The sequence below is a fragment of the Mus musculus genome, chromosome 4, assembly GCF_000001635.26.
Source record: "Mus musculus strain C57BL/6J chromosome 4, GRCm38.p6 C57BL/6J".
Lineage (NCBI taxonomy): Eukaryota > Metazoa > Chordata > Mammalia > Rodentia > Muridae > Mus > Mus musculus.
In genome coordinates, this window is record NC_000070.6 from 144416299 (window position 1) to 144442741 (window position 26443).

At 42.6% G+C, this 26443-nt stretch overlaps 1 protein-coding gene across 2 annotated transcripts; it reads right to left on the reverse strand.

Annotated features, from left to right (window-relative positions):
* Nucleotides 1-1890: 1890 nt before the first annotated feature.
* 1700012P22Rik (RIKEN cDNA 1700012P22 gene) lies at nt 1891-22495 on the reverse strand. Of its 2 annotated transcripts, NM_027056.1 has the most exons (4): nt 22190-22474; nt 7481-7594; nt 3375-3552; nt 1893-2287 (listed from the first exon to the last, which is right to left on the reverse strand). In NM_027056.1, the coding sequence occupies exons 1-4, from the start codon at nt 22304-22306 to the stop codon at nt 2106-2108; spliced, it is 591 nt and encodes a 196-aa protein (NP_081332.1). In that variant the 5' UTR covers nt 22307-22474; the 3' UTR covers nt 1893-2105. The 2 variants fall into 2 exon arrangements, with proteins under 2 accessions (XP_006539217.1, NP_081332.1); XM_006539154.2 differs by lacking the exon at nt 7481-7594 and having other exon boundaries at nt 1891-2287; nt 22190-22495.
* Between the last annotated feature and the right edge of the window lie 3948 nt (nt 22496-26443).

The window sequence follows — 26443 nt, forward strand, 5'->3', positions numbered from 1 at the left end:
TGCTCTCAACAGTATGTATGCATGTATGAATAACTATATGGGGGGGAAATGTCTGTTTATAGAGAGATGAGTGAATTGATGGATGGATAAATGGATGGAGAGATATGTGTATGTATAGAAGGATGTGTATGTGGATAAATGGATGGATGGAGAGATGAATGGATGGATGTGTTTATGGATATGTATATGGATATGGATGTGTATATGGATATGGATGTGTATATGTAAATGGATGGATGGATGTGTATATGGATATGGATTTGTATATGGATATGAATGTGTATATGGATATGAATGTGTATATGGATGGATGGAGAGATGGATGGATGGATGGATGGATGGATGGATGGATGGATGGATGGATAGCGGATGTGCTAAGTACAGAGCTACGCTACCATGAGGTATAGTCCTCTCTCAGATTGGCAAAAGAGGTCCAAAGGAGGCACTTGCTCTGATGCTTGGTGGGAAGATCTGAGTTCAGGGAAGAACAGAGTCTTCTGGGACTGGGATTAACCAGTCCTTATGAATTCCACTGGAAGCACAGCATGACAGAGACTCAAAAGAATAGTGTGCCTGGTCTGAGAGGTGTCCCCAAAGACAACATGTTATTCACACTCACTCAGTTAAGCATCATTTATATACTGGGCATTGTACCCACAGTAGTGGATGCCAATAGCTGCAGTGGGGATCGGGGCCCATAGCAGAGAAAGGCTCTTCAGAGAGAGTCTGGGCTGTGACTGTTCTGCCAGCCTGATGACCTGAGTTCAACTTCTGGAGTCCACATGGTAAAAGGAGAGAACTGACTCCTCCTGTAAGTTGTCCTCTAACCACACAACACTTTGTGGTATGCACATGCTTGAACTTGCCCTTCTCTCGTTAAATAATAAAAAAAAAAATATCCTGGGAAAACGTGCCAAATTAGAATCATATCCTCAACTTGTGACAAGTCCCATTGGCAGAAATGTCCCTCTGGAAATTTATTCTAATACCCTTAAAGATCTCTCCTCCCCAGAACCCCACAAAGATCTGAGAACCCAAGGGCAGAGGACAATGCCCATGACTCCCTTTGTGCCAGCTCATTCATTCTGTAGCCTGAGCAACATCAGTGAGATGGACTTCTTTCCTGCCACCTGCTATTTTGGCATACACTTCAGGTCACTGTCCCTATTCTCTGCCGTTTCCTCATGGGTCTCAGAGCCAAGAATGCTTCTCCCTCTTGAAAGTACACACCAACTTGTAAAGATCTGAAAGAGTCTGTGGCCTCTCTGTGCCTCAGTTTCCCCTTATGTGGAATATGGGAAAATCAACCATAAGGACTCGTGATGGCACTGCTGAGATGGCTCAGTGGGCAAGGCCGCTTGGTGCCAAGCCTGGTGATCTAAGTTCAAGCCCCAGAAGCCACATTGTAGAAGGAGAGAATCTACTCACACAAGTTGTCCTCTGACCTCCACGTTTATAAATGCACATACATACATACACATAAACAAACAAACACATGTTTAAAGGGCTTTGTGATGGTGTTAATACTGATGGTCAACTTGACAGCTCTAGACTCACCAAGAGACAAGCTTGGGCATGCCTGAGGGTGATGATCTAGATTGAATCTGTAGGTGGCACCAATCCATGGGCTAGGATTCTGAGACAAAAAGAAAGGAGCTAATGAACCCACCTCTCACCTGGGATGCAACGGACCAGCTACCTTCTGCTTCTATCTATACCTATGCCTTCCCCTGCTTAATGAGCTTTACCCTGGAACCAGGAGCCAGAGCAAACCCTTCTTCCCTTAAAGCATTTATCTGTCAGATCACAGTGACCAATGCAATGGACTCAGGGCCCTTCTGCTATTCTCCTATAGTGTCTCCTTGTCCTCTGTACACAAATGGCTTTGCAGTCATGTAAAGAAACTTTAATTGTGGGGTGGAAACAAAAAACAATCTATGAGTTTAGAGAGAAGGTACCATAAAATACAAATCATGATTCCAAGAGGGTTCCACGCCCCACCCAAAACAATGGGGTACATTTGCAGATGTTTGCTGTCTGTCAAGTCCAGAAAGGCTGTGGGTCTTCTGCTGCCTCTGACCAGACTGCAAGTGGAGGGGTAGTTCTCAGAAGCGTGGGATGGGTTGCAGTCGAGGGTGAGGGACTGGGATGGCATGCTCCCTCCTGGACATAGCGCACACCGGCAGCCTGGGGTAGGATGTAGTATAAATGCTCTCTTTCAGGCTAGTCTTGGAAGCCAGCCACTTTTGCTGCAGTTGCTCTAATAGTCCATAGTTTGTGGGAGGTGCTGTAAGAGAAACCAGATTTGGGTGACACAGGGCTTCCGGGAGTCTTGTATAAAGTGGTTATAAGAACATATGGAAGGGGCAGTGGTGGGCACACCTTTAATCCCAGCACTTGGAAGGCAGAGACAGGCAGATCTGTGTGTGTGAGTTTGAGGCCAGTCTGGTCTACAGAGAACACCCACGGTAGTCACATTGCCCACCAGAGCAACAAACCCATCTCATCTGGAGTGGCACAGTAGTTGCCCACCGTGGCAGTTTTGTGCTAACAGAGACATCTCTAGGAGCTGCTGGAGAGGGTGAGGCACAAGGGACAATGAATAGGAAGCACAATTGTCCACATCCCTGTCACATTTTCCAGGGAGTTATAAAAGGGCTAAGGCTAGCAAGGTGAGCAGAGACCAGAGAGGGCATGAAAGAACTTCCCAAAAGCTCTATCTTTTTTTTGGGGGGGGGGGGCGTGGGGGGGGGAGGGATTTGAGACAGGGTTTCTCTGTATAGCCCTGGCTGTCCTGGAACTCATTTTGTAGACCAGGCTGTCCTCGAACTCAGAAATCCGCCTGCCTCTGCCTCCGGAGTGCCGGGATTAAAGGCGTGTGCCACCACACCCGGCCCAAAAGCTCTATCCTTACCTGTTTTATGCTTTTGTACAGTACACACTCCTATCTTATTTATTCAATCTTATTTATTAATAAGATAACTCTGTCTCCTTCTTGGACCGTCAACACCCTGAAGGTAAAAATGTATGCTTGTCATCACTATGTCTCCTAGTACCCCAAAAGAAATTCAGTTACTGTGCATAGAGGGAAGATCCAGCAGAGGAGTAGAGAGTGTGTCACTTCTGACCACTTTTGATCCCGTTAAATCGGCCCCATGACATACAGGTGAGGCTGTCATTGCAGGATTGTCCCTGATGTCAAGGAAAGGAGGCAGGTGTAGTTCCAAGCAACAAACAGGGCTCATTTTCCTGTGACCTCATCCCATTGCTCATGTAGGTCTTTGTCTGTGATGGGAGCCCACTTTACCCCTGTGCATCTGTGGTCCTCTTATTGACCAAACACAGGAAGGGGGGGACTCCAATTATAAATGTACCAACAAGGGGAAAGTCAGACTTCTCGGGCAGCCACAGCAGTTTCTGTCCATTCCAGGTACGCAGAGCTGGCAAGCCTGGGTTATAATTGTGCCTGTTGTAGTGGTCATCATAGGTGCTGATCAGATAGCGATGCGAAGGTTCCTGGTGATGGGTGATCAGGTGCTTGTACGGGAGACCCTGGAAGGACACACACAGTTGCTACATTATCCGTCAGAGCAAGCTGTCCCTTCCAGCCAAGGGTGAGGGCAGTGACCACCTTTCAAGCATCTCCAGTGGAAAGGAAGCCTCCATTGGTCACCAGAGACTTCCAAGGGCCACAGAACTGTCTATCTCACTGGAACCATTCCCCTTTCAGTTATATACCCTTGTTAGCTGCTTTCACCTCTCCGGCCAAGTCCATTCATCCCCAGGGTAAACTGCAATGGTAAAGTAAAATTCAAGTCAGGATGCTCTGCTAAATGGAAACTGTCAGGGCCACTCAGGGTGCAGCTTTGGGATCTGATATTACCCACTTTGGTGCAATCTTGCTTTGTCACCCTAGCTGCCTATTTCCAAGGCAAGGAAGGGGCATTTGGACCTCATATTTAACTTCATTTACTGTTGGAAGAACCAGAGACATCTCTGTAAATTGCTTTCCCACCAGGAAGGATTTATGGCGCCCTCAGCTTCAAAGGAAGGAGCCCTTTCTTTGGTGAGGAGTTATTTACCAGGAAGGAGAAAGTTGTGTTTTTCTCCCTCTGGGATGTGTACCTGAAATCAGAGTTTTCCTAAGGAAACCCCTGTAGCTTGGAAGGGAACCCTAGGGAGCTGGATGGATTGAGGGGAGGTCTGTTTGTCATGGCTATAGAAATCCTGTACCCCAAACTTCAAAAGGTGGTTCCATATATACATCAGAGGCCAATGCCAGAGACGAAGGAGTTAGACTGGGTTATGCTGCAGGTTCCAAAGGTCTTCACCAAGATGGGCTAGGACTGCCTTTGTAATCTAGCCAGTGAGCTATTCCCTGATTAGGAGAGCTACAGAACAGGGGCTAATAGGGATTTTATTTGCATTTCTTTGGGTTCTGAGTGCAGCCCTGCTGTCTCAAAAATGATAACAGTGGCAAACCCTTTTCTTAGACCCTTCTGTTTGCCTGAGGGAGCATGCAGTGCCACATGTGGCCACATGAGGAAGCACAGAGCAGGACAAGGACACCTTGAGAGAGGAATGGGGCATGGTGAATCCATTAGGAACAGAGAGAACCTTGAGGAAGGAATTTCTGGTTGTTTGGTTGTGTGTGGGTGTATGGTGGTAGTAGTGGGGTATCAGGGACCTTTTTTTTTTTCTAGTGTGAGAAACAACTTCTCTTTGTAGTCTTTTAACTCTGTAGACTAGGCTGGCCTCGAAATCACAGAGACCTACATGCTTCTGCTTCCAAACTGCAAGGATTAATGGTGTGCACCATCACTGCTGGGTCTTCAGGGGAACTTTTAAATAAATATGTATTTTATCTTTATTTATTTATTTATTTATTTATTTATGTGTGTGTGTGTGTGTGTGTGTGTGTGTGTGTGTGTGCACGCGTGCATGTTGGTGTGTGTTGAGAGTGGAGAGGAGAAGGCCCAAGCTCTTCAGAAGAGGGAGTCAACCATTTCCACCTGCAGCAGGAGTTACAGAAGGTTGTGTGTCGACAGGCATGGGTGCTGGGAACTAAACTCAAGTCCTCTGCAGGAGTGGCTCTTCACTACTGAGCCACCTCTCCCTCCCCTGGAATTTCTTAATTTTTGATGCCCCTGGAATTTACTAATTTTAGCTGTATTATTAATACCATTAGTTGGGGTCAAGGTTTGCAATGAGTCCAAAAGTCTCTTTTGGCTCTACACTTAATCGTATGCAAAGGCCAAGAAGCTGTGTTGTGATGATCTGATACGTAAGATCATGGCTAAGGGTGGTTGGGGACTGGGAGCTCCAGGCTGTGGGTTCTGATTCTGGCTTCCTTCAGTTAAAGTATCTTGTTGTGTCTTCCTTGCACAAGGTAGTGGTGAAGGGCAAGAGACCAAAAGCATCAACATGCCCTAGAGATGTTGCACTGTCAGGGGATGTCCACACAGCTAGGGATGGCAGTGTAGACTGGAAACGTGTGCAAAGTCTGAAGATGTCAGTGTAGTCCATATATGCTAGTGTGTCCCAAGGATGCAAACAGAGAGCCTGATACCATTTATCATGATATGACTTCCCCAAAGGCAGAAGACAGTCATCTCTGACAGTGTCACTGCAAAACCCAGCTCAAACGGAATTTTATCTCAAAGGGAATAAAATATACTGTGTACTTGAATTCAATAGCAGTGACCAGGGCTTGGGAGCACAAGTTCAGGTTGCCAAGAATAGTAGGCTGCATGTGGAAACAGTTTCATGAATTTTTAAAAAAGATCCTATATTTCAAATTGTTTTTTTTGCAGTTATGTGAAAAAAGCCAAACATTAGTTTGCACAAGAGTATGTGTGTATGAGTATGAGTGTGTGTGTGCACGTGCTCATGTGGAGATCAGAAGTCAACCTGAGAACCTTAGATTTTCTCCTTTCACCAAAGAACATTCAAGGGCTGAGATGTCAAGCTTGGTGCTACCTTGCCAGCTGGCCCTCATGAAGGCCTTGTTTTGTTTTATTGTTGGTGGTGTTTGTTTTTATTTTTTGAGACCATGCCTCATTGTGTAGGCCCAGCTGGTCTGGGACCTCCCTATGTACATCATACTGCCCTAAAATTCATAGCATTCCACCTGTCTCTTCCTCCTGAGTACTGAGATTAAAGGTGCACACCATCAAACCTAGAATCTCCTAAAGTTTTTAAAAAGACTTTATTTATTTATTTATTTATCTATTTATTTATTATTGATGATGCATATACTGTAGCTGTCTTCATACACACCAGAACAGGGCATCAGATCTCATTACAGATGTTTGTGAGCCACCATGTGGTTGCTGGGAATTGAACTCAGGACCTCTGGAAGAGCAGTCAGTGCTCTTAACTGCTGAGCCATCTCTCCAGCCCTCTCCTGAAGTTTTTTTTTTTTTTTTATAGGTACAAAACAAAAGAAAGCCATAAAACAAAGTATTTTCCAGATACACCAGTTGGAACATCAGGCAGGTGAGTTTTAACAAAATGAAGAAATCTCTGCTACCTGTCTCAAATGCTGTCTGATGAAGTTCTCAGCTTTGGGTAGATGGCAGCTAAGTTAATGCATTTCAAGAGGTTTTCCCAGATAGCTACAAGGGTGTGAGGTCGGACACACTTGCAATGAGTGGCTGATAAGGGGACTACAGATAGCCCTAAATAAGTTGGCTCTATATCTGCAACATCCAAAATGTCACAATCAGAAAGTTTAGGTCAGTCAATCAGGCTTGTAGAACCTTTAATATAGGTGTGACTTTTTTTCCCCCCTGGGAACTTCAGTTCAGACTAAAATGAAAAGAATTTCAGTTCGTGATGAAATAAAACAAAGTCATGCTGGAGAGATGGTTCAACTGGTAAAGGTGCTTGCTGCTTGTCTGGGAACTGGAGGTTAATCCTCAGGTTCCACCTGGTGGAAGGAGAAAACTGATTCCTGTAGATTGTGCTCTGTCCTCCACACATGCACACATCCATGGGTAAGCCCCACAGCAAGGAACAGAAAGTTTTCTTTTTAAGCTTAAAATAAAGAGGAGATACATGCATAGTCTGATTTATAGAAAAGCCACTCACTTGTTCCTTTGCCATCAAGCCACACAATTTGAAAGAGTTTGTTTCCTGCCTTTGGATTCTGAATAGCTGATTCCCTCCCTCCTCACACTAACATACTCTGATTCTTACAAGCCACACTTCACTCCTACCTCCTATCCACCTGAGCTTGAACAGGTGCCAGGCAGATGGGATGGGGAGACAGCAGGTTGGCAAAACAAAACACTCAGTATTCTCTCTTGGGATTCTCAGAGTGTGGTGGCACTGAGCACAAGTATGTCCTATGGATGAAAGGTGACAAGCTTGTCCCCATCGTAAGTCTGTCAGGAGATGACCTTCCCTGCTGTGACTGGAAGTGCTAGCATCCCAGAGCCTCTGGAACACTCCCACCTGCTAACAAATGTCACTTTACCTCCATTTTACTTTTCGAATACCACCTAGAAACGAAGTCTGGTCTGTGGTCTGGCATGGGAACATACTCCTTCCTGTAAATGCACTGGGGAGTGTGGTCAATGGCTTTGGTGAACTGGAAAAGAACATATATTAGTTTGAACGTCTGTGAGGCTGCCTCTCACACCCCTGCTTTGTCCCCCATCAGAAGATAAGCAGTCAGAGGGTGAATAAAAAAGGTCAGGACACCAAACAACACAGGAAAGGCATGAGCAAGGGGCTCAGAGCCTGTCTCAGATTCACTTGGCCACTTTCTTTTGTCCTCTCTTCTTCTTTCTCTCTTTCTCTCTCTCTTTCTCCCTTTTTCCTTCCTTCCCTCCTTTTCCTTTTTCCTTTCCTTTTTCCTTTCCTTTTTCCATTCCTTTCCTTTCCTTTCCTTTCCTTTCCTTTCCTTTCCTTTCCTTTCCTTTCCTTTCCTTTCCTTTCCTTTCCTTTCCTTTCCTTTCCTTTTTTCTTTCCTCTTTTCCTTTTCCCCTTCCTTCTTTCCTTCCTTCCTTCCTTCCTTTTAATTTTAAGTGCCTTAATGTTATAACTTCATGTATGTGTATAGGGGTTGTTTGGTCCCCTGGACCTGGATTTATAGACAGTTGTGAGTTGCCATGTGGGAGCTGGGAATTGAACCTTGGGCCTCTGGAAAAACAGCCCTTTCTTGACCCCTGAGCCATCTCTCCAGCCCAGATCTGTACTTTCTCATTTTGTTCTTGACATTCCTCTATGCTAGTGTTTCTCAATCTTCCTAATGCTGCAACACTTTAATACTATTATTATTATTACTGCATTAATACGTATAATATGTGGTGACCTCTAACTCTAAAATTATTTTCATTGCTATGTTATAATTGTAATTGTGCGACTTTTATGAATCATAACATAAATATCTGACATGCAGGTTATCTAGTATGTGACCCCCGTGAAAGGGACATTCAACAATAACTGACTGCTGCTCTATACTGTAAGTCTCTTCCTTTTCTTTTTTCTTTTTGTTCCTCATTTTCTAACTCCTCCCTCTCTCCCTCCCTCCTTCCTTCCCTCCCTCCCTTCCTTGTTTTTCTGGCTTGGTTTGGTTTTGTGAAACATCGTTTCTCTGTGTAGCCTTGTCCTGAAAGTCACTCTGTAGACCAGGCTGGACTTGAACTCACAGAGATCCTCCTACGTCTGTCTCTTGAGTGCTGGGATTAAAGGCTTGTGCCACCACTGCCTGGCTCAACTTTAGTCATTTTTAACTCTACAGTGCAATGACATTAGGTACATTCACAGTGTTATCCAGTCCCCTCAATATTCCTATCCAGAAGTTCCACATCCCAGACACCAGCTCCCCATTCTTGCTACTCTGGCCCTGCCACTCTCAGTTTCCAGACACCCAGGAAAGTGGTCATAGAGTGTTTGTCCTATTACACCTGACTCATTTCACTTATGTCTTCAAGGTTCATCCATGTGGGAAGATATACAGAATTTCCTTCCTCATAAAGGTTATGTGGCCTGGCATATCTTGTTTACCCATGCATCCATGGGTGAGAATGTGCATTGTGTGCCTCTCTTCTGGCTAAGTGTGAATAACATTGCTCTGCACGTGGGTACAACAACATCCTTCTGAGTCTCAGTTTTCACTTTTTAAAAAGATTTATTTATCCTATGTATGTGAGTACAGTGTCACTGTCTTCAGACACACCAGAAGAGGGCATCAAATGCCATTACAGATGGCTGTGAGCCACCATGTGGTTCCTGGGATTTGAACTCAGAACCTCTGGAAGAACAGTCAGTGTTCTTAACCACTGAGCCATCTCTCTAGCCCTCAGATTTCATCCTTTTCAGGTTATGTACAGACGAAGAGCCGGCAGCTTATGTGGTCATGTTATGTTCAATTCTCTTTATTCCTCCCCTCTCTAATTTTAAAAACATTAAAAAAATTAATTTTATTCTTTACACACACACACACACACACACACACACACACACACACACACACACTGCAATCACAGGTAGTTGTGAGCTGACATTTATGTGCTGGGAACTGAACCTGGGTTCTCTGGAAGAGCAACCAGTAGTCTTAACTACTGAGCCATCTTTCCAACTCCTCAAAACTTATTTTTTAAGATTTATATTTATCATCAAAATATATTGTAAGAAATTCTCAAAAAATAAATAAAAACATCTTTCTTTAATAGATTTATTTATTTTTATTTTTATGTGTATGAGTGTTTTGCCTGCATATACCACATGTGAGCCCAATGTCTTTAGAGGTCAGAAGAAGACAATGGATCCCCTGGAACTGGTGTTGCAGGTAACTGTGAGCATCTGTGTGTGTTAGGAACTGAACCCAGGTCTTCAGAACAACTATGCATCTAACTGTTGAGCCATTTCTCCGGCTCCATTTTAAAAAGATGAATTTTCATTTTTATTCATTATAATAATTGTGTGCATGTCTGGGTGTGCATATGTACATGTGGCTGAAGAGACCATTAGTATAAAATCTCGCTAGGGTCTGGCGGTTCCTCAGAAAATTGGACATAGTACTACCGGAGGATCCAGCAATACCTCTCCTGGGCATATATCCAGAAGATGTCCCAACCGGTAAGAAGTATGCATGCTCCACTATGTTCATAGCAGCCTTATTTATAATAGCCAGAAGCTGGAAAGAACCCAGATGCCCCTCAACAGAGGAATGGATACAGAAAATGTGGTACATTTACACAATGGAATACTACTCATCTATTAAAAAGAATGAATTTATGAAATTCCTAGGCAAATGGATGGACCTGGAGGGCATCATCCTGAGTGAGGTAACACATTCACAAAGGAACTCACACAATATGTACTCACTGATAAGTGGATATTAGCCCAAAACCTAGGATACCCAAGATATAAGATACAATTTGCTAAACACATGAAACTCAAGAAGAATGAAGATTGAAGTGTGGACACTATGCCCCTCCTTAGAATTGGGAACAAAACACCCATTGAAGGAGTTACAGAGACAAAGTTTGGAGCTGAGACGAAAGGATGAACCATCTAGAGACTGCCATATCCAGGGATCCACCCCATAATCAGCTTCCAAACGCTGACTCCATTGCATACACTAGCAAGATTTTATTGAAAGGACCCAGATATCAATGTCTCTTGTGAGACTATGCAGGGGCCTAGCAAACACAGAAGTGGATGCTCACAGTCAGCTATTGGATGAATCACAGGGCTCCCAATGGAGGAGCTAGAGAATGTACCCAAGGAGCTAAAGGGATCTGCAACCCTATAGGTGGAACAACATTATGAACTAACCAGTACCCCGGAGCTCTTGACTCTAGCTGCATATGTATCAAAGATGGCCTAGTCGGCCATCACTGGAAAGAGAGGCCCATTGGACACTCAAACTGTATATGCCCCAGTACAGGGGAATGCCAGGGCCAAAAAAAATGGGAATGGGTGGGTAGGGAAGTGGGGGGAAGGGTATGGGGGTCTTTTGGGATAGCATTGGAAATGTAATTGAGGAAAATATGTAATAAAAATATTTAAAAAATGGTTTAAATATCATACAACATATATACACATTTGAAATAGTATGTTAATAACATTTTACTATTATTTTATCTACTTTTTTCATTGTGTTATATATCTATTTCTTTATATATTAAATAGTTTTATATAATACTTAAAAAAAAAAAAGATCTCGCCAGGGCTAGAAATACAGAGGCAGGGAGAGCTGCCTGAGGTGGGTGCTAGGAATCAAACTGGGTTTCTCTGGAAAGGCAATGCACGTTCTTAACTGCTAGACTGTTTCTCCAGCCCCTTTAAAGACAATTTTAACCTGTATTTATTTGTCAGGGTGGGAGTCATGTTGTGCCTACATGTGCCTGAAGCATGTGTGGAGGTTAGGGGATAGTTTGAGAATCAGCTCTCTCTTTCTGCCAGGTGGGATCTGAGGGTCAAACTCAGGCCATAACGCTTTGCAGCAATCACCTTTACCCACTGAACCATCGTGGTAACCATCTTCTCTTTTCTTTTTTAAAATGTATATTTTATTTGTCTAATTGAAACAAAACAGCCCCCTTCTCTTTCCTCTCTCCAACCCCTACCATGCACCCCATACCGTGTACTCTACAATTCATGGCCTCTCTTTTTTTTTAATATTTATTTATTTCATTTATATGAGTACACTGTTGCTCTCTTCAGACACACCAGAAGAAAGCATTGGGTCCCATTACAGATGGTTGTGAGCCACCATGTGGTTGCTGGGAATTGAACTTAAGCCTCTGGAAAAGCAGTTAGTGCTCTTAGCTGCTGAGCCATCTCTCCAGCCCCCAAATCATGGCCTCTTTATATATATATATATATATATATATATATATATATATATATATATATAACAAAAAACTGTTATTGTTATATAAGATCCCTATCCACTCACAAACACACCCTCCTCCCCATCTCCCCACCCCCACACATGCACGCACCTACCTAAATGTATAAATGCAGCCTGCCCATTTCATTTAGTGCTACTTGTATGTATATGATTTCAGGGGTGACCACTGACATTAGATAACCAATTAGGGGCTCATTCCTGAGACAGTCTCTTTGATAGCTCTCATCACTATTTGTTGCCTATAGTTGTCTGTGGGTGGGGCCCTGTATTCTGCTTTCTTCTTTTTCCTTTTCCTCCCTCTCCTTTTTCCTTCCCTCCCTCCTTCCTTCCTCCTTCCTTCTTTCTTTCCTTCTTTCTTCCCTCCCTCCATCCTTCCCCCCTTCCTCCTTTTTTCTTCCTTCCCTTTTCTTCATTTCTTTTTATTCTCAGATAAGGTCTCGGGATATAGCTTAGGCAGGGTCCAAATTCCTCCTACCTAGGAGGAGGGTAGATGAGGCTCTAACCACTGAGCAACATCTCTAGCTCTATTTTTAACAGTAACTCAGGCACGTTTTGAACTTGTGAACAGGTGATCCTCTTGTCTCAGACTTCTGAGTGCTGGGATTATAGACATGAGCCACTGCAACCTACTGCACCATTATTCTTAAGAGGTTATTGGTTTGATTTTTTTTTTTTTTTCACATCTTCGCCTTGATATCAGGGTAATGCTGGCTTTATTTTTTTTCATTTTATTACTTCCTCTTCAAATTCTGGAGAGTATTTGATAAGGATTGGCGTTAGTACTTTAATTTTAATTTTTAAGTTTTATTTTATAAAATAAAACACCTAAGTGTTTTGCCTAAATGCACACCTGTTCACCATATGCATGCAGTGCACACAGAGACCAGAAGAGGGCGGCATTGGATTCCCTGGAACTGGAGTTACAGATCCGTAAGCACTTTCACATGGGTGATTCCTCTAGAAGAAACACCTTAACTGCTGAGCCTTCTTTCCAGCCCCCAGTGTTATTTTTTTCTTTCCTCCTCACTTTTTTTCTCTCCCTGTTTGATGAAGTTCCCCAGTAAGTTCTCTGTCTTGGAGTTTTCTTTAAGGTTTTGATTACAAATCCACTTTCCTGATATCTATCTCTGGCTTTTCTCTTTGTTTAGAATTCAGTCTGATAGATCGCATGCTTCTAGAAGAAGAAGAAGAAGAAAAGAAGAAGAAAAGAAGAAGAAAAGAAGAAGAAGAAGAAAGAAGAAGAAAGAAGAAGAAAGAAGAAGAAAGAAGAAGAAAAGAAGAAGAAAAGAAGAAGAAGAAGAAAGAAGAAGAAAGAAGAAGAAAGAAGAAGAAAGAAGAAGAAAGAAGAAGAAAGAAGAAGAAAGAAGAAGAAAGAAGAAGAAAGAAGAAGAAAGAAGAAGAAAGAAGAAGAAAGAAGAAGAAAGAAGAAGAAAGAAGAAGAAAGAAGAAGAAAGAAGAAGAAAGAAGAAGAAAGAAGAAGAAAGAAGAAGAAAGAAGAAGAAAGAAGAAGAAAGAAGAAGAAAGAAGAAGAAAGAAGAAGAAGAAGAAGAAGAAGAAGGAAGAAGAAGGAAGAAGAAGGAAGAAGAAGAAGAAGAAGAAGAAGAAGAAGAAGAAGAAGAAGAAGAAGAAGAAGAAGAAGAAGAAGAAGAAGAAGAAGAAGAAGAAAGGAGCTTCCAGTAACCATGCCAGAGACTCACAACCTATTTTGGTTCCAGTTCCAGGGCTCCTATGGCCACTTCTGACCTCCACAGCATTGCATGCATGTGACATATGATTACATATACATACATGAAAACCAAAGCTCAGAAAATAACTTTTAGTATATTTAGTATTTTATGATTCTCCACTTTCATATTATTATTTAAAGTTTTTTTCTTAGTCTATCAATGGACTACTAAATTTGTCCATTTTTTTTCCTTTTAAAAATATTTATTAGTGTTTGTGAGTGTGTACGGCATGTGTGGATTATATGGTATAGTATAGTGTAGTGTGTATACATGTGTGAAGTGTATGATGTCTGTGTAGAGTATATGATATGTCTAATATATGGAGCATGTGCATAATATGTATGCTATGTGCAGTGTCCAGTATATAGTCTGTATGGTGTGTATGGAGTGTATAGTGGGTGGAGTTTTTACGGTTTGTGTAGTATGTAGGTTTTGTCTAGGCGTTATGTAAGTGTTTTGTGTGATTGTGTCATGTATGGTGTACGTAGTTTGTGTGTGTGTGGTGTAAGGCATGTGCTGTCTGATGTTTGCATGTTATGTATGTGGCGGTCAGAGGGCAACATCTGGTGTCACTCTTTGCCTTCCCCTCTGTTCAAAGATGGTCTCTTACTGCTGGCCACTGCACACCGTGGGCTGGCCTGCCAGCTTCGGAGGATGCTGGCCTGCGAGCTTCGGAGGATGCATGCCTGCGAGCTTTGGAGCATGCTTGCCCTTTTCTCTCTGCTTCAGGTATAGGTGCTGAGATCACATACTTGCCACCACGGCCAGCTTCTATAAGGATTCCTGGGATCTGAACTCGGGTCATCAGTCTTACATGATGTGCTTGTTAGGTGTTGTCAACTGGGGACTGAGTTAGAGTCATCTGAAAAGAAGGAACTTCCGTTGAGAAAATGCCCCCGTCAGACTGGCCTGTAGATTAGTCTGTGGGAGTATTTTCTTGATTAATGATTGATGAGGGTGGCTATGCCACTGTGGGCAATGCCAGCCTTGGTGGCCCTGGGCTATTTAGACAAGGAAGCTGAGTAATCCATGGGGAGCAAGCCAACAAGCAGCACTCCTTCCTCCTGCTTGACTTCCTGCCCTGACTTGTCTGTGACTGGCACATGTTAGCCAAAGAAACCCTTTCCTCCCTAGGCTCTTTTTGGTTAGATATTTGTCAAGACCACAGAAAGTAAGCTATGGCACATGGCAAGTAAGCACTTTCCTCTACTGAGCCATTTCTTCTCTAGCCCCTTGTGGATGTTTTCAATTAGTCAACTCCTGTTTTCATAGTATTCTGTCCCTCTCCAAAAAAAAAAAAAAGAAAGGTATAATATATAACTTTGGTTGATCTCAGATTCCCTACAGAGTCCGGGTTGGACTGAATTCTTCCCTAGCCATTTGCTTCAGTTTCCTAAAAGCTGAGATTATATAGCAAAGTTATATAGCAAAGTGCTCTCCCCACACCCCATCTCTCTCTCTCTCTCTCTCTCTCTCTCTCTCTCTCTCTCTCTCTCTCTCTCTCTCTCTCTCTCTTTCTCTCTCTTTCTGTGTGTGTGTTTGTACACTCGTGCGCGCGCTCATGCGTGCGTGCATGCGTGCATGCATACATGCAGGTGCCTACAGAGTCCAGAGGTGTTGACACATTGGAGCTAGAGCTACCAGTGGTTGTAAGCAGCTGGAGATAGGTTCTGAACTTGGGTCCTCTGCAAGATAATATCTGCTCTGAGCTGATAGCTGTCTTTTCAGCCTTGCTACTGATTTCTTACTTAATTATACCTGGTGTCAGAAAAGGATTTTTGTCTGTCTTTCTGTCTGTCTGTCGTTTGTTTGTTTCTTAGTTGTAAGACTTGTTTTGTGACCTGTGACATGGTCCTAGGAATTTGCCATGTGTGCTTGAGAAATGTGTATCCTGGTTCTGGGTTCTGTCAGATAGAATGATACATGCATATATTATGTTTAAAGTTTGTGGTGGTGTTCAAGAACTTTGTTTCCATATTGACCTTCTATCTGATTGTTATACTCAACACTAAATGTGTAACATTTCCCCCTGCTTTTCGAGATAAGGTTTATAAGTGTACCCTTGGCTGTCCTAGAAGTTACACTGTAGAGCTTACTGCTTTAGAACTCAGAGATCTGCCTCCTGAATGCTGAGCTTAATGGCACCACCACCACCCAGCTTGAGATATTTTTTTGAAGATTTATTTATTTATTTAATGTATGTGAGTACACTGTTGCTATCTTCAGACATACCAGAAAAGGGCATCAGATCCCCATTACAGATGGTTGTGAGCCACCATGTGGTTGCTGGGAATTGAACTCAGGACCTCTGGAAGAGCAATCAGTGCTCCTAACTACCAAGCCATCTCTCCAGCCCTTTCCTGCCCCTTGAGATAGTTTTTTTTTTTTTAAAAGAGAGATTGTTTTTATTTTATGTGTAAGAGTGTTCTGCCTTCATGTGTGTGTGTGTACTGTGTATGTGCCTGAGGCCTGTGGAGGTCCAAAGTGGCCATCGAATTACAGATGTGAGCGACAATGTGGGTGCTTGGGAATGGAGCCCAGGGAGTAAGAGCAGCCAGAGCTCTTAGTTGCAGAGTCATTTGTCCAGACCCTGTTTCAATCACTTAGTGAAGATTTATTTCAAGGCCTGAAATGGATTCAGACTAAACAAAATGATACTGTGATTTCTTATAATACGCAGGCACTTAATACAAAGTTTCTGAAATTGAGACCATCAAGATCTGAACCACATGACATGAGACTTCCCACAGCAACGGCATTCAACAAAGTGTAAGGTGACATTAGTGCACTGTCACACACTGAATGAGAATGTAATTAGCAGCAAGAACCTCAGATCAGACAGACACAATCTATTTTTATGTTTTCTGTGTTTGTTTTCTCGCTTCTTAAGGCCATGGAAAACTGTGCTTCATTCAAGAAGAAAATCTGTAGAATTTAAGATTACAGGGCACCCAAGATGGTTCAGCTGGAGGAGGTGCTTGCCACAAACCCTGATGAGCAGAGTTGGATAACTGGGACCACATGGTAGAAGAAAAGAGCTGATATCCAAAACTTGTCCTCCCACCTCCACAGTGTGTCAGCAAGTGCACCAGCTCCAAATACACATACATGAATAACTTTTATTTGTTTGCTTGTTTGCTTGCTTGCTTGCTTGAGACTAGGTTTCTCTGTGTAAGCCTTGACTATCCCTGAACTCATTCTGTAAATGAGACTGGCCTTGAACTCAGAGATCCACCTGCCTTTGCCTCAACAGTGCTGGGATTCAAGGTATAAGCCTTCATGCTCAGCTAAAAATGTTAAATTCTATTTTCAGGGCTCTGGGAATATAGGTAAATGTCAGAGTGCTTGTGTAGCATTCACAAGACTCCGTGATACCTCTAGCCTCAAAATAATCTGTCTTTAAAATTTACCTTCCACATATTTCAAGATCTGCTTTCATGCCTGTCTCCTCACCAGTGCTGTGGGAACCTATCTGATGGGCACAGAGTACTGTGAGTTTCCCAACTAACCACAGTGGCAGTCAGTGTTCTATCAGTGTAAACAAAAACCTCGAGAAGCGCGTACCTACGGTTTATAAGAAGAAACATGAACAGTATAAGGATTGTTAAAACTATTAACTTTTACCTGTCTCCAGCTACAATTGGTTAGATGTGCAGATGGGACTACACAAGGATGCTGCTGCAGCAACTGAGGGCAACATTTAAAAACTTTCATTTCATGATTTAATTGGTTATTAAATAGGTTTCCTAAGATGAAGACAAGTGTGTGTGTGTGTGTGTGTGTGTGTGTGTGCACACGTGTGTGTGTCTATGTGTGTTCAAAGCTTGCCACATTTTATTTACTTAAATGCATGGGAGCAGGGGTGGCTGGGATGGAACATGCCATGCCATACAAGTGGAGCTCAGGGGACAATTTGAGGGAATCAGTTCTGTCCTTCCACCCATGTGGCTTCCAGAGGTCAAACTTGGGTCATAAGACTTGGGGACTGGCAACTTGATGCATTGAACCATCTTGCATATTCTGTTTTTTATTTTATTGCTGTCACAAATGACATCAATACGAGTTCTGTGCTCATTTGCATAGACCTATTATACACACACACACACACACACACACACATATATTCTCTAAATTTGTGTAGAAAATAACAAGTAGTTACAAATTTTAAATTACATAATATTGGTTTTTATCTTTGTATTTTCTTTTTTAAAAAATTATTTATTATTACATGTAAGTACACTGTAGCTGTCTTCAGACACTTCAAAAGGGGGCGTGAGATCTCATTATAGATGGCTGTGAGACACCACATGGTTGCTGGGATCTGAACTCAGGACCTTTGGAAGAGCAGTCAGTGCTCTTAACCACTGAGCCATCTCTCTAGCCCCTGTATTTTTATTTAAGTGAGCTAACTAACATCTCTTCATCTTGACTTGAATGATTAGGTCAGAAGGCGGATCTCTGACTCTCCAGAGCTCCAGCTGATAAACTCCCTCAGTTTTTGCTTGTCTGGAAATATCTTCATCACTTCCTTGTTTTTGAAGGACAGTTGTGTGAGATATATAATCCTCAGTTGACAGTTCTTACTCTTTACTTTGAATATATTATCCCACTGTTCCTAGGTTTTTTGATGAAAAACCTCCACTGACATACATTCTGGTAAGTTATTGTTACTGTACCTGACATATTAATATTGTTCATGCTCTTTTTATCTTCGTTCCCTTCCTTCCTTCCTTCCTTCCTTCCTTCCTTCCTTCCTTCCTTCCTTCCTTCCTTCCTTCCTTCCTTCCTTCCATTTTTCCTTTCTCCCTCCTCCTCCTCCTCCTCCTCCTCCTCCTCCCTCCTCCTCCTCCTCCTCATTCTTCCTTGTCCTCATTCTGTAGATGTATTTAATTCATGTATATGAGTGTTTTGCCTACATGCATGTCTGAGTATCATATGCATAGCCTGGTTGCCTCGGAAGTCAGAAAAGGGCATGAGACCCTTTGGCACTGGAGTTACAGGTGCTTGTGAGTCACCATGTAGATACAGAGAACTGAATGTGGGCCTTCTGCAAGAGCACACAAGTGTTCTTAACTGCTGAGCCACCTCTCCCACCCATGCTTCTCTCTCTCTTTTTTTTTTTTTTTTTAGACAGGGTTTCTCTGTATAGGCTGTCCTGGAACTCACTTTGTAGACCAGGCTGGCCTTGAACTCAGAAATCCACCTGCCTCTGCTTCCCAAGTGCTGGGATTAAAGGTGTGCACCAACACTGCCCGGCCCACCCATGCTTCTCATGTTTTTAGGAACCCCTGTGTTTTTGGTTTCTAATAGTTTGATGCAATGGCTAACATCAATGTCTCTCTCCACGTTTATTATCCTTGGAATCCCTCAAACTTCTTAAAGTTCATAAAGCCATGTCTTTCCTCAAGCTGTGCTATTTTTTTTTTTTTTTTTGAGACAGGATCTCACTATGTAGACCAGGCTGGCCACAAACTCACATAGATGTACAAACTTGTACAGATCTACTTGCCTCTACCACTGAGTGCTGGAATTAAAGGTGCCACCATGCACATGGATACTCTTTCTTTATCTAGAGAGACTCTGCTATCTTGCTTATTTCTTTAGCTTTCCTTATTATTTGAATGTCTAATAATTTTCCATTGCTGAAAAAAATAAAAAATTAAAACACCAAATCTCTCACTCTTTGTTGACCAGATATATGTAAGGGAGAGACTTAATGGTCTTATTTTAACTAGCTTTTCTTCAGAGTCAGCTGTTAATGAAGTAACAAGTAACAAGGCTAACTAAGTATCAAGCCTTTTCTTAGAACATACCTTGCTTGGGCTTTTCTATAATTTATCATACACACACACACACACAGACACACACACACACAGACACATACACACACACACACTTCCTATTAAATGTCTCAATTTACCTTTAAATTTTCACCTTCCCCTTTCTTTCTTTTCTTAGTATGGTCTTAATATATAGTTGATGTTGGCCTTGAACTCACAACCCTCTCGCCTAGCCTTTTCAAATGTTGAGATTATAGACATATGTCACCAACCCCAATTTTTTTTCTTCGTGTGTTATATTGGATTCCTTTGCTCCCCCCACCTTTTTCCTCAACCTACCTCTGTCCCTAGACTCACTCAACAAAGTTTCATTAAGCAGCTATGCAGCTTTATATGGCCCGAGGCTCCCTATGTAAATCAGGCCTCAACTCATAGAGATCTCTCTACTGCTTTCCAAGTGCTGGGATTAAAGGTATGTACATCTTTGACCTTCTCTACCCACTACCTCCTGTTTGTGGCAGTCTGAATTCCCTTGCAGCTTTCTCTTATAGGAATTGTGACTGAGTATTTACAGACTGGAGTCCCTTGCAGCTGTTTTTCAACAGGAACCCTAACTGATTGTCCATCTGGTCATTTTCCCCTGCACCTCTTGGTGTTCCTCTTCCTCACATCCATCAATCACAATTGAAGCTTATGATAACTCATGCCATCTCTGGTGATGACTAATGGTCTCCATGGAAACAATCTTTTCTAGTTGTCTAAAGTGATAGAACACAGTTAAAAGAATGATAAACAATGCCCAGGGGAACTGTGAGACATATTTGCATTTAACTTATAAGACATTATTTATTCTTTTTGGATGTCAAAACATAGCTATAGAACCCAATCTGGTGAAGGGATATTCTGAGTGCTGTCCTCAGGATACGCTCAATCTGGATATGGCCTTCTGCCTTATTTTCATGCTTTCCCAGAAATAATCTATAGTATGTGCCAGGCAATTGTATTTAAATTGGTCTGTCATGAGTAAGTTCTGGGAAAGGGCTGTTCTGTTAATATTTAGTATGTGCTTACTGGCGTTTATTTACATGTTTTTCTGAACTCAAACTACGTGTCTTCCTTAGATCATTGTTTGGTTTGGTTTGGTTTGGTTTGGTTATCTTCGTGTGTAAACGTATACTAAAACTGAAGTAAAGTTTGTAGCATTAGACAGTAGTCCACCCCATTCTTTAAGGCCCTCAAATTCTAGGTCTCACAGAGATTTGCATAGGTGTCTGACGGATTACAGGAAGACACTATCAACTTTCCCCATTCTCCTGAAATCAAAAGTAGAAGTTCTATCTTAACCTCTTTTGTTTTTCATCTCCCAAGATTATATGAGTGTCTTGGAATTGCTGAAAAGAAAAAAAAAACATACATACTACACATTCACACGTATAGACAGACAGACAGACAGACAGACAGACAGACATAATCTTGGGCTTGGGCTGCCTTCATACTTGATTTGTTATCAAGAATGTCCTTGAAACACAGATCCTTCTGCCACTATCTCATAAATGCTAAGTGCTCTGGTGTACAGGCAGGCAGCTCACCTAGTTTATGCACCTCTGGAAATTGAACCCTGGGCAGGTCTCATGCATGTTTCACACGCACTGTGCCAATTGAACAACCCAGGTTCAGTCCAGGTAAAACTCTAAGTGGTTCCTTTTTGCTGGCCAAAATGGTAAACGTTCAGTTTCAAGCATCCCATGCAGTGGAAGCCAACACCAAGAGCCTGTCCTGTTTTGCGAGTTAACAGTGAACATGGGCAGGAGGGCTTGTGGAATTAGTGCAGTGAGCAGCAACATAGCCAATTAACCTCACTGCAGGGAGTGCTATCTATGCCTCCTTCAGTAGGTGCTATGAACAGAGAAGGGCCAGGCTGCAAAGTGTAGAAATTCTTCAAATAGAAGTGCAAATAATGACCCAGGGTTAAAAGTGCTTACTGCTCTTGCAGAGGACAAACTTTGGTTTCCATCACCCACAGTGGACTGTTCATAACTGTCTGTAGCTCCAGTTCCAATGGACAGGATTCCCTCTTATGGCTTCTGCAGGCATCTGCATGCAAGTGCACACATGCATGTGATCACAGACTATATATATATATATATATATATATATATATATATAATTTGTACATGTAAATAAGTGTACCATGATAATACAACATGAGGAAGCCAGAAGAAGACATTGGATCCCCTGGAGTTGTGTGTGAGCTGCTGTGGGGACTGGAAACCAAGCTTTAAACCGTCCCCTGCCACAGCAGTAAGTGCTCTTACCCACTAAGCCTTGTGTCCAGCCAGGTTTAAAAAAGAACTTTAAAGAACTATAAAGCTGGTGGCACATGCCTTTAAGAACTCAGGAGGCAGAGACAGGAACTCTGTGAGTTCAAGATCAGCCTAGTCTACATAGTGAGTTCAAAGACAGTGAGGGTATACGTAGAGACAATTTTAGAAAACGAAATAAACAAATAAATAAACAATAATAAAATTTTAAAGTACAAAGGAATTGGGGATCTCTTGGTACTTTGAAATTCCCCAGTGACAACTGTTAGAGTTCCAACTGTATTACTACATCTGCTATGGTGTCTTTCGGGCATAAAGAGGGACCTTAATTATTGCTTGAATGCGTCTTTCCTATGTAGAGGACGAAGGCCCTACCTTACACCAGAGTCTTAAGCTGAACCACGCACTACCTCACACCAAACATACCTCACATTTCAGAATAGCAATGGCTTTCTCTGAGCTGTTTTCCCACTGGCTCTTCCTCCTTACCTTTCCTCTTTCTTCTACCCAGTTTCCAAGGAGCACTTTCGTTGAATACTTCTTTTCAATCTGCCAGCCTGGAGTAGAAAATGCCTCAGGAACCACTGAGGTTGAAAGCATGGCCATGATCTGTCCTGCGTCCCTCTGCCTTAGCAGATTCAGGGGTGAGAGAGATGTTAGGAGGTTGTTAGATTATTCATCTCCTCATCTACCCCTCATGAATAGGTAGGTGACACTGTCAAACTTAGGAAATTCAAAACAAAGCCAGAGAGCTCACATTCCTCTGGGGAGAGTGATGTGATCTTGGATTCTCTTCTGTTGACTGTCTCCATGGTGACAGACTCTGGGCAGAAGCAGTTGGTTCTGGGGGAGCAAAGCTGGCCCCACAAGCACAGTCCAAAATGAAAAGCCACCATGATGAAAACAGTAGTGAAAGTTCAGGTCTCTGTTGTTATGCCAAGAGGGCCACCACTCTTGCTGAAATCTTATTTTTTATTATTTATTTACATTCTAGATGTTGCTCTCCTCCCTGGCTTCCCCTCCCTGCATCTACTCTCCCATTTTCCCTCTACTTTGCTTCTGAGAGGGTGCTCTCCCAACCAGCCACCCACCCCCCACCTCACCCGCACTAGCATTCCCCTTCTCTAGGGCATCAAATTTTTTACAGAATTAAGCTATTCTCTCCCACTGAGGCTAGACAAGGCAGTCCTCTGCTACATATGTGGCAGGGGCCACAGACTAGCCCATGCATGCTCTTTGGTTGGTGACTTATTCTCTGGAAGCTCTGAGAGGTCTGGGTTAGTTGATACTATTGTTCTTCCTGTGAGTTTGCAATGCCCTTCAGCTCCTTCAGTCCTTCCCCTAACTGGAGGTGGTCTCTTCAGGTTCCATCTCGCCACTGTTGGCCATTTTGGCTAAGGTCATTCCAACTGGGTCCTGGGAGCCTCTCACATCCCAGGTCTATGGGACGTTGTAGAGCTTCCTCCCTGCCCCCACCTTATACTGCTGTATATTTCCATTTATTCTCCTGGCCCCCTGGGCTTCTCTGCTATCTCTCTCCATACTTGCTCCTGCTCCTCCCCTCCCCTCTCCCACCCATGTTCCTCTCTCCCTCTGCCTGCCATGATTATTTTGTTGCCTCTGCTAAGAGGGATTGAAGCATCTACACTTGGGTGTTCCTCCTTGTTAAGCTTTATATGGTCTGTGAGTTGTATCATGAATATTCTGAACTTTTTGGCTGATATCCACTTTTCAGTGACTATATACCATGCATGTCCTTTTGGGTCTAGAATACCTCACTCAGGATGATATTTTCTAGTTATACCTATTGGCCTGCAAAATTTATAATGTCCTCATTTTTAATATCTGAATAGTAATTCATTGTGTAAATGAACCACATTTTCTGTAGCCATTCTTTAGCTGAGGGTTATCTGGGTTATTTCCAGCTTCTGCATATTACAAATAAGGCTACTATGAACATAGTAGAGCATGTGCCCTTGTTATTTGGTGGAGCATCTTTTGGGTATATGCCCAGGAGTGGTACAGCAGCATTTTCAGGTGGAAGTATTTCCAATTTTCTGAGGAATTACAAGATTGATTTCCAGAGTAGTTGTACCAGTTTGCAACCCCACCAGCAATGAAGGAGTGTTCCTCATTCTCTACAACTGGAGTGAGTTGGACACTTTCTTGAAGGTGAGTTAAAAGGCAATACTACTTGGTGTTGATATGTGAACCTATGCTAACATACTAACAGGCATTCACTCATAGCATCCTTTGAAGGCTGATAATGTAATGGTATCTGCTTTGTAGTTGAGAACACTGAAGAACACAGAGAAGTTCAGCTACCTAAAATCACAGGGTTACCTGGTGGGACACCTGAGAATTTCATTTATTCCAACTCGAGCTTAAATCATTGACTTCCATCATTGCCTTCCCGTAATCTATTTAAGAGGTTTCCATGTAGAACTCTTTATCATGCTTACAGCTAACCACAATATGGTTCATTCATTCATTCAATATTCATTCATTCATTCATTCATTCATTCCATAAGGTCTTCACATTCTCTATCTTAGGTGTCCCGATGGTTTGAATAAAAATGGTTCTCATAGGCCCATAGGGAATGCCACTGTTAGGAGGCACGGCCTTCTTAGAGTGGGTGTGGCCTTGTTGGAGGAAGTGTGTTACTTGGGGCTGGCTTTGAGGTCTCGATGCTCAAGCCAGGCCACTGTCTCACAGCCTCCTTCTGCTGCCTGCAGATCAAGATGTAGAGTTCTTAGCTATCTCTCCAGCAACATATCTGCCTGCATGCCACCATGTTTCCCAACTTATTGATATGGACTAAACCTTTGAACTGAAAGCCAGCCCCAACTAAATGCTGTCCATTTTGAGAGTTACCATGATACTTGGTTAAGGTTGCAGACAGGAATCTAGCATAACTGTCCTCTGAGAGGCCCCACTCAATAGCTGACTGAAACAGATGCAGAGACCCACAGCCAAACATTGAACAGAGCTTGCGACATCCTATGGAAGAATTGGGGGAAAGATGAGGAACCTGAAGGAGATAAGGACTTCACAAGAAGTTCCAACAGAATCAACTAGCCTGGATCCTTCAGTGCTCCCAAAGACTGAACCATCAACCAAAGAGCATACGTGGGTTCCAACCCTTAGCCCTGCCCCTCCCGCACATATGTAACAGATGTGCAGCTTGGTCTTCATGCAGGTCTCTTCAAAACTGGAGCTGGGGCTTTCCTTGACTCTGTTATCTGCCTGTAGATCTTGTTCCCCTAACTGAGCTGCCTTTGTCTGGCCTCAGTGGGAGAGGATATGCCTAGTCCTGTAGTGACCTGATGTGCTAGTGTGGGTTGGTGCCTGGGGATAAATTCCCCTTCTCAGAGGACGGAACAGGAAATATAGGGAAGAGCTGTGTGCGTGTGTGTGTGGGGGGGGGGGGGGGTCTAGGAGGAAAGAGATTCTACAATCTGGATGTAAAGTCAATAAATAAATAAATAAATAAATAAATAAATAAATAAATAAATTAGTGGAAACAAAAAGGCTTGTCATAGTCACAGCAATAGAAACCCAAATTAAAACAGGTGCTAAGGTGAAGTTGCAATGCTTTAATGAATAAGGTGAAGTTGCAATGCTTTAATGAATAAGGTGAAGTTGCAATGCTTTAATGAATACACCTTGGCTCAGTTCAATGGGAGAGAACCCAATATCTTGATTATTCTCTAGGCCAAAGGATCAGAAGCCATCAAGATAGCTATCTCCAGAGGGCTGGTTCAGTATAGTGGAGTGTGTTTATATGATGTACCGTTCTACAGCTCTTACAAAAGCCTGCTCTAGGGGCATATTATGTAACTCAGTGGCAGAGCACTTGCCTAATATGTGAAAAGGCCCTTAGCTTAAACCCTAGTGAAGGAAGGAAGAAAGAGGCTGAATAGGAGAAGAACAAGGAAGAACAGAGAGAAAAAGGGAGACAGAAAAAGGGAACAGGGTTAACCCAAAAAGAGGCACTAACAAATAAAGAACACTGCTTAAAATTGAATGTTATTTTACTTTATGAGTATGGGTGTTTTGCTTACATGGATGTCTGTGAACCACATCCATGATTATTGCCCGTGGAGACCAGAAGAGAACATCAGGTTCCCTGGAGTGGGAGTTACAAAGATCTGTGAGCCAGTTTGTAAATTCTTGGAATTGAACCTGGGACCCTTTGGAAGAACAACCAGTAATTTTAACCACTGAGCTGTCTATCCAGCTCTAGAAGCAAATTTTATATGAAGTAGCCACAGTAATGGCACAGTTGTATTTAGGAAAATGGGATATATTTCCAATCAAAGCTCATAGATTCATTAATTCTGCATAATTCCACAGGTAAAGGTCTTTTATAATAGACTACAGCACAGTCCTGGAAAAAAATAAATGTCCTGATAGGAACTGGACCCTAGCTCAGTTTCAAGTACCTACCCGACAGCCCACAATGTCTGAAAGTTCAGTTCCATGGATTCAACACCCTCTTCTGACTTCCATGGTACACATACACACATGGAGGTAAAAAATTCACAAACAGAAGTAAAATGTAAAAGAATCTTTAAAATTTTGCTTAAATGGATGTATCAGCACTGGAGATATGGCTCAGACATTAAAAGTACTTATTGCTCTAGCAGAGGACCCAGGTTCAGTTCCCAGGACTCATATTGAATGGCTCACAGCCATCTATACCACCAGCTTCAGGGAATCTGATGCCCTTTTCTAGTCTC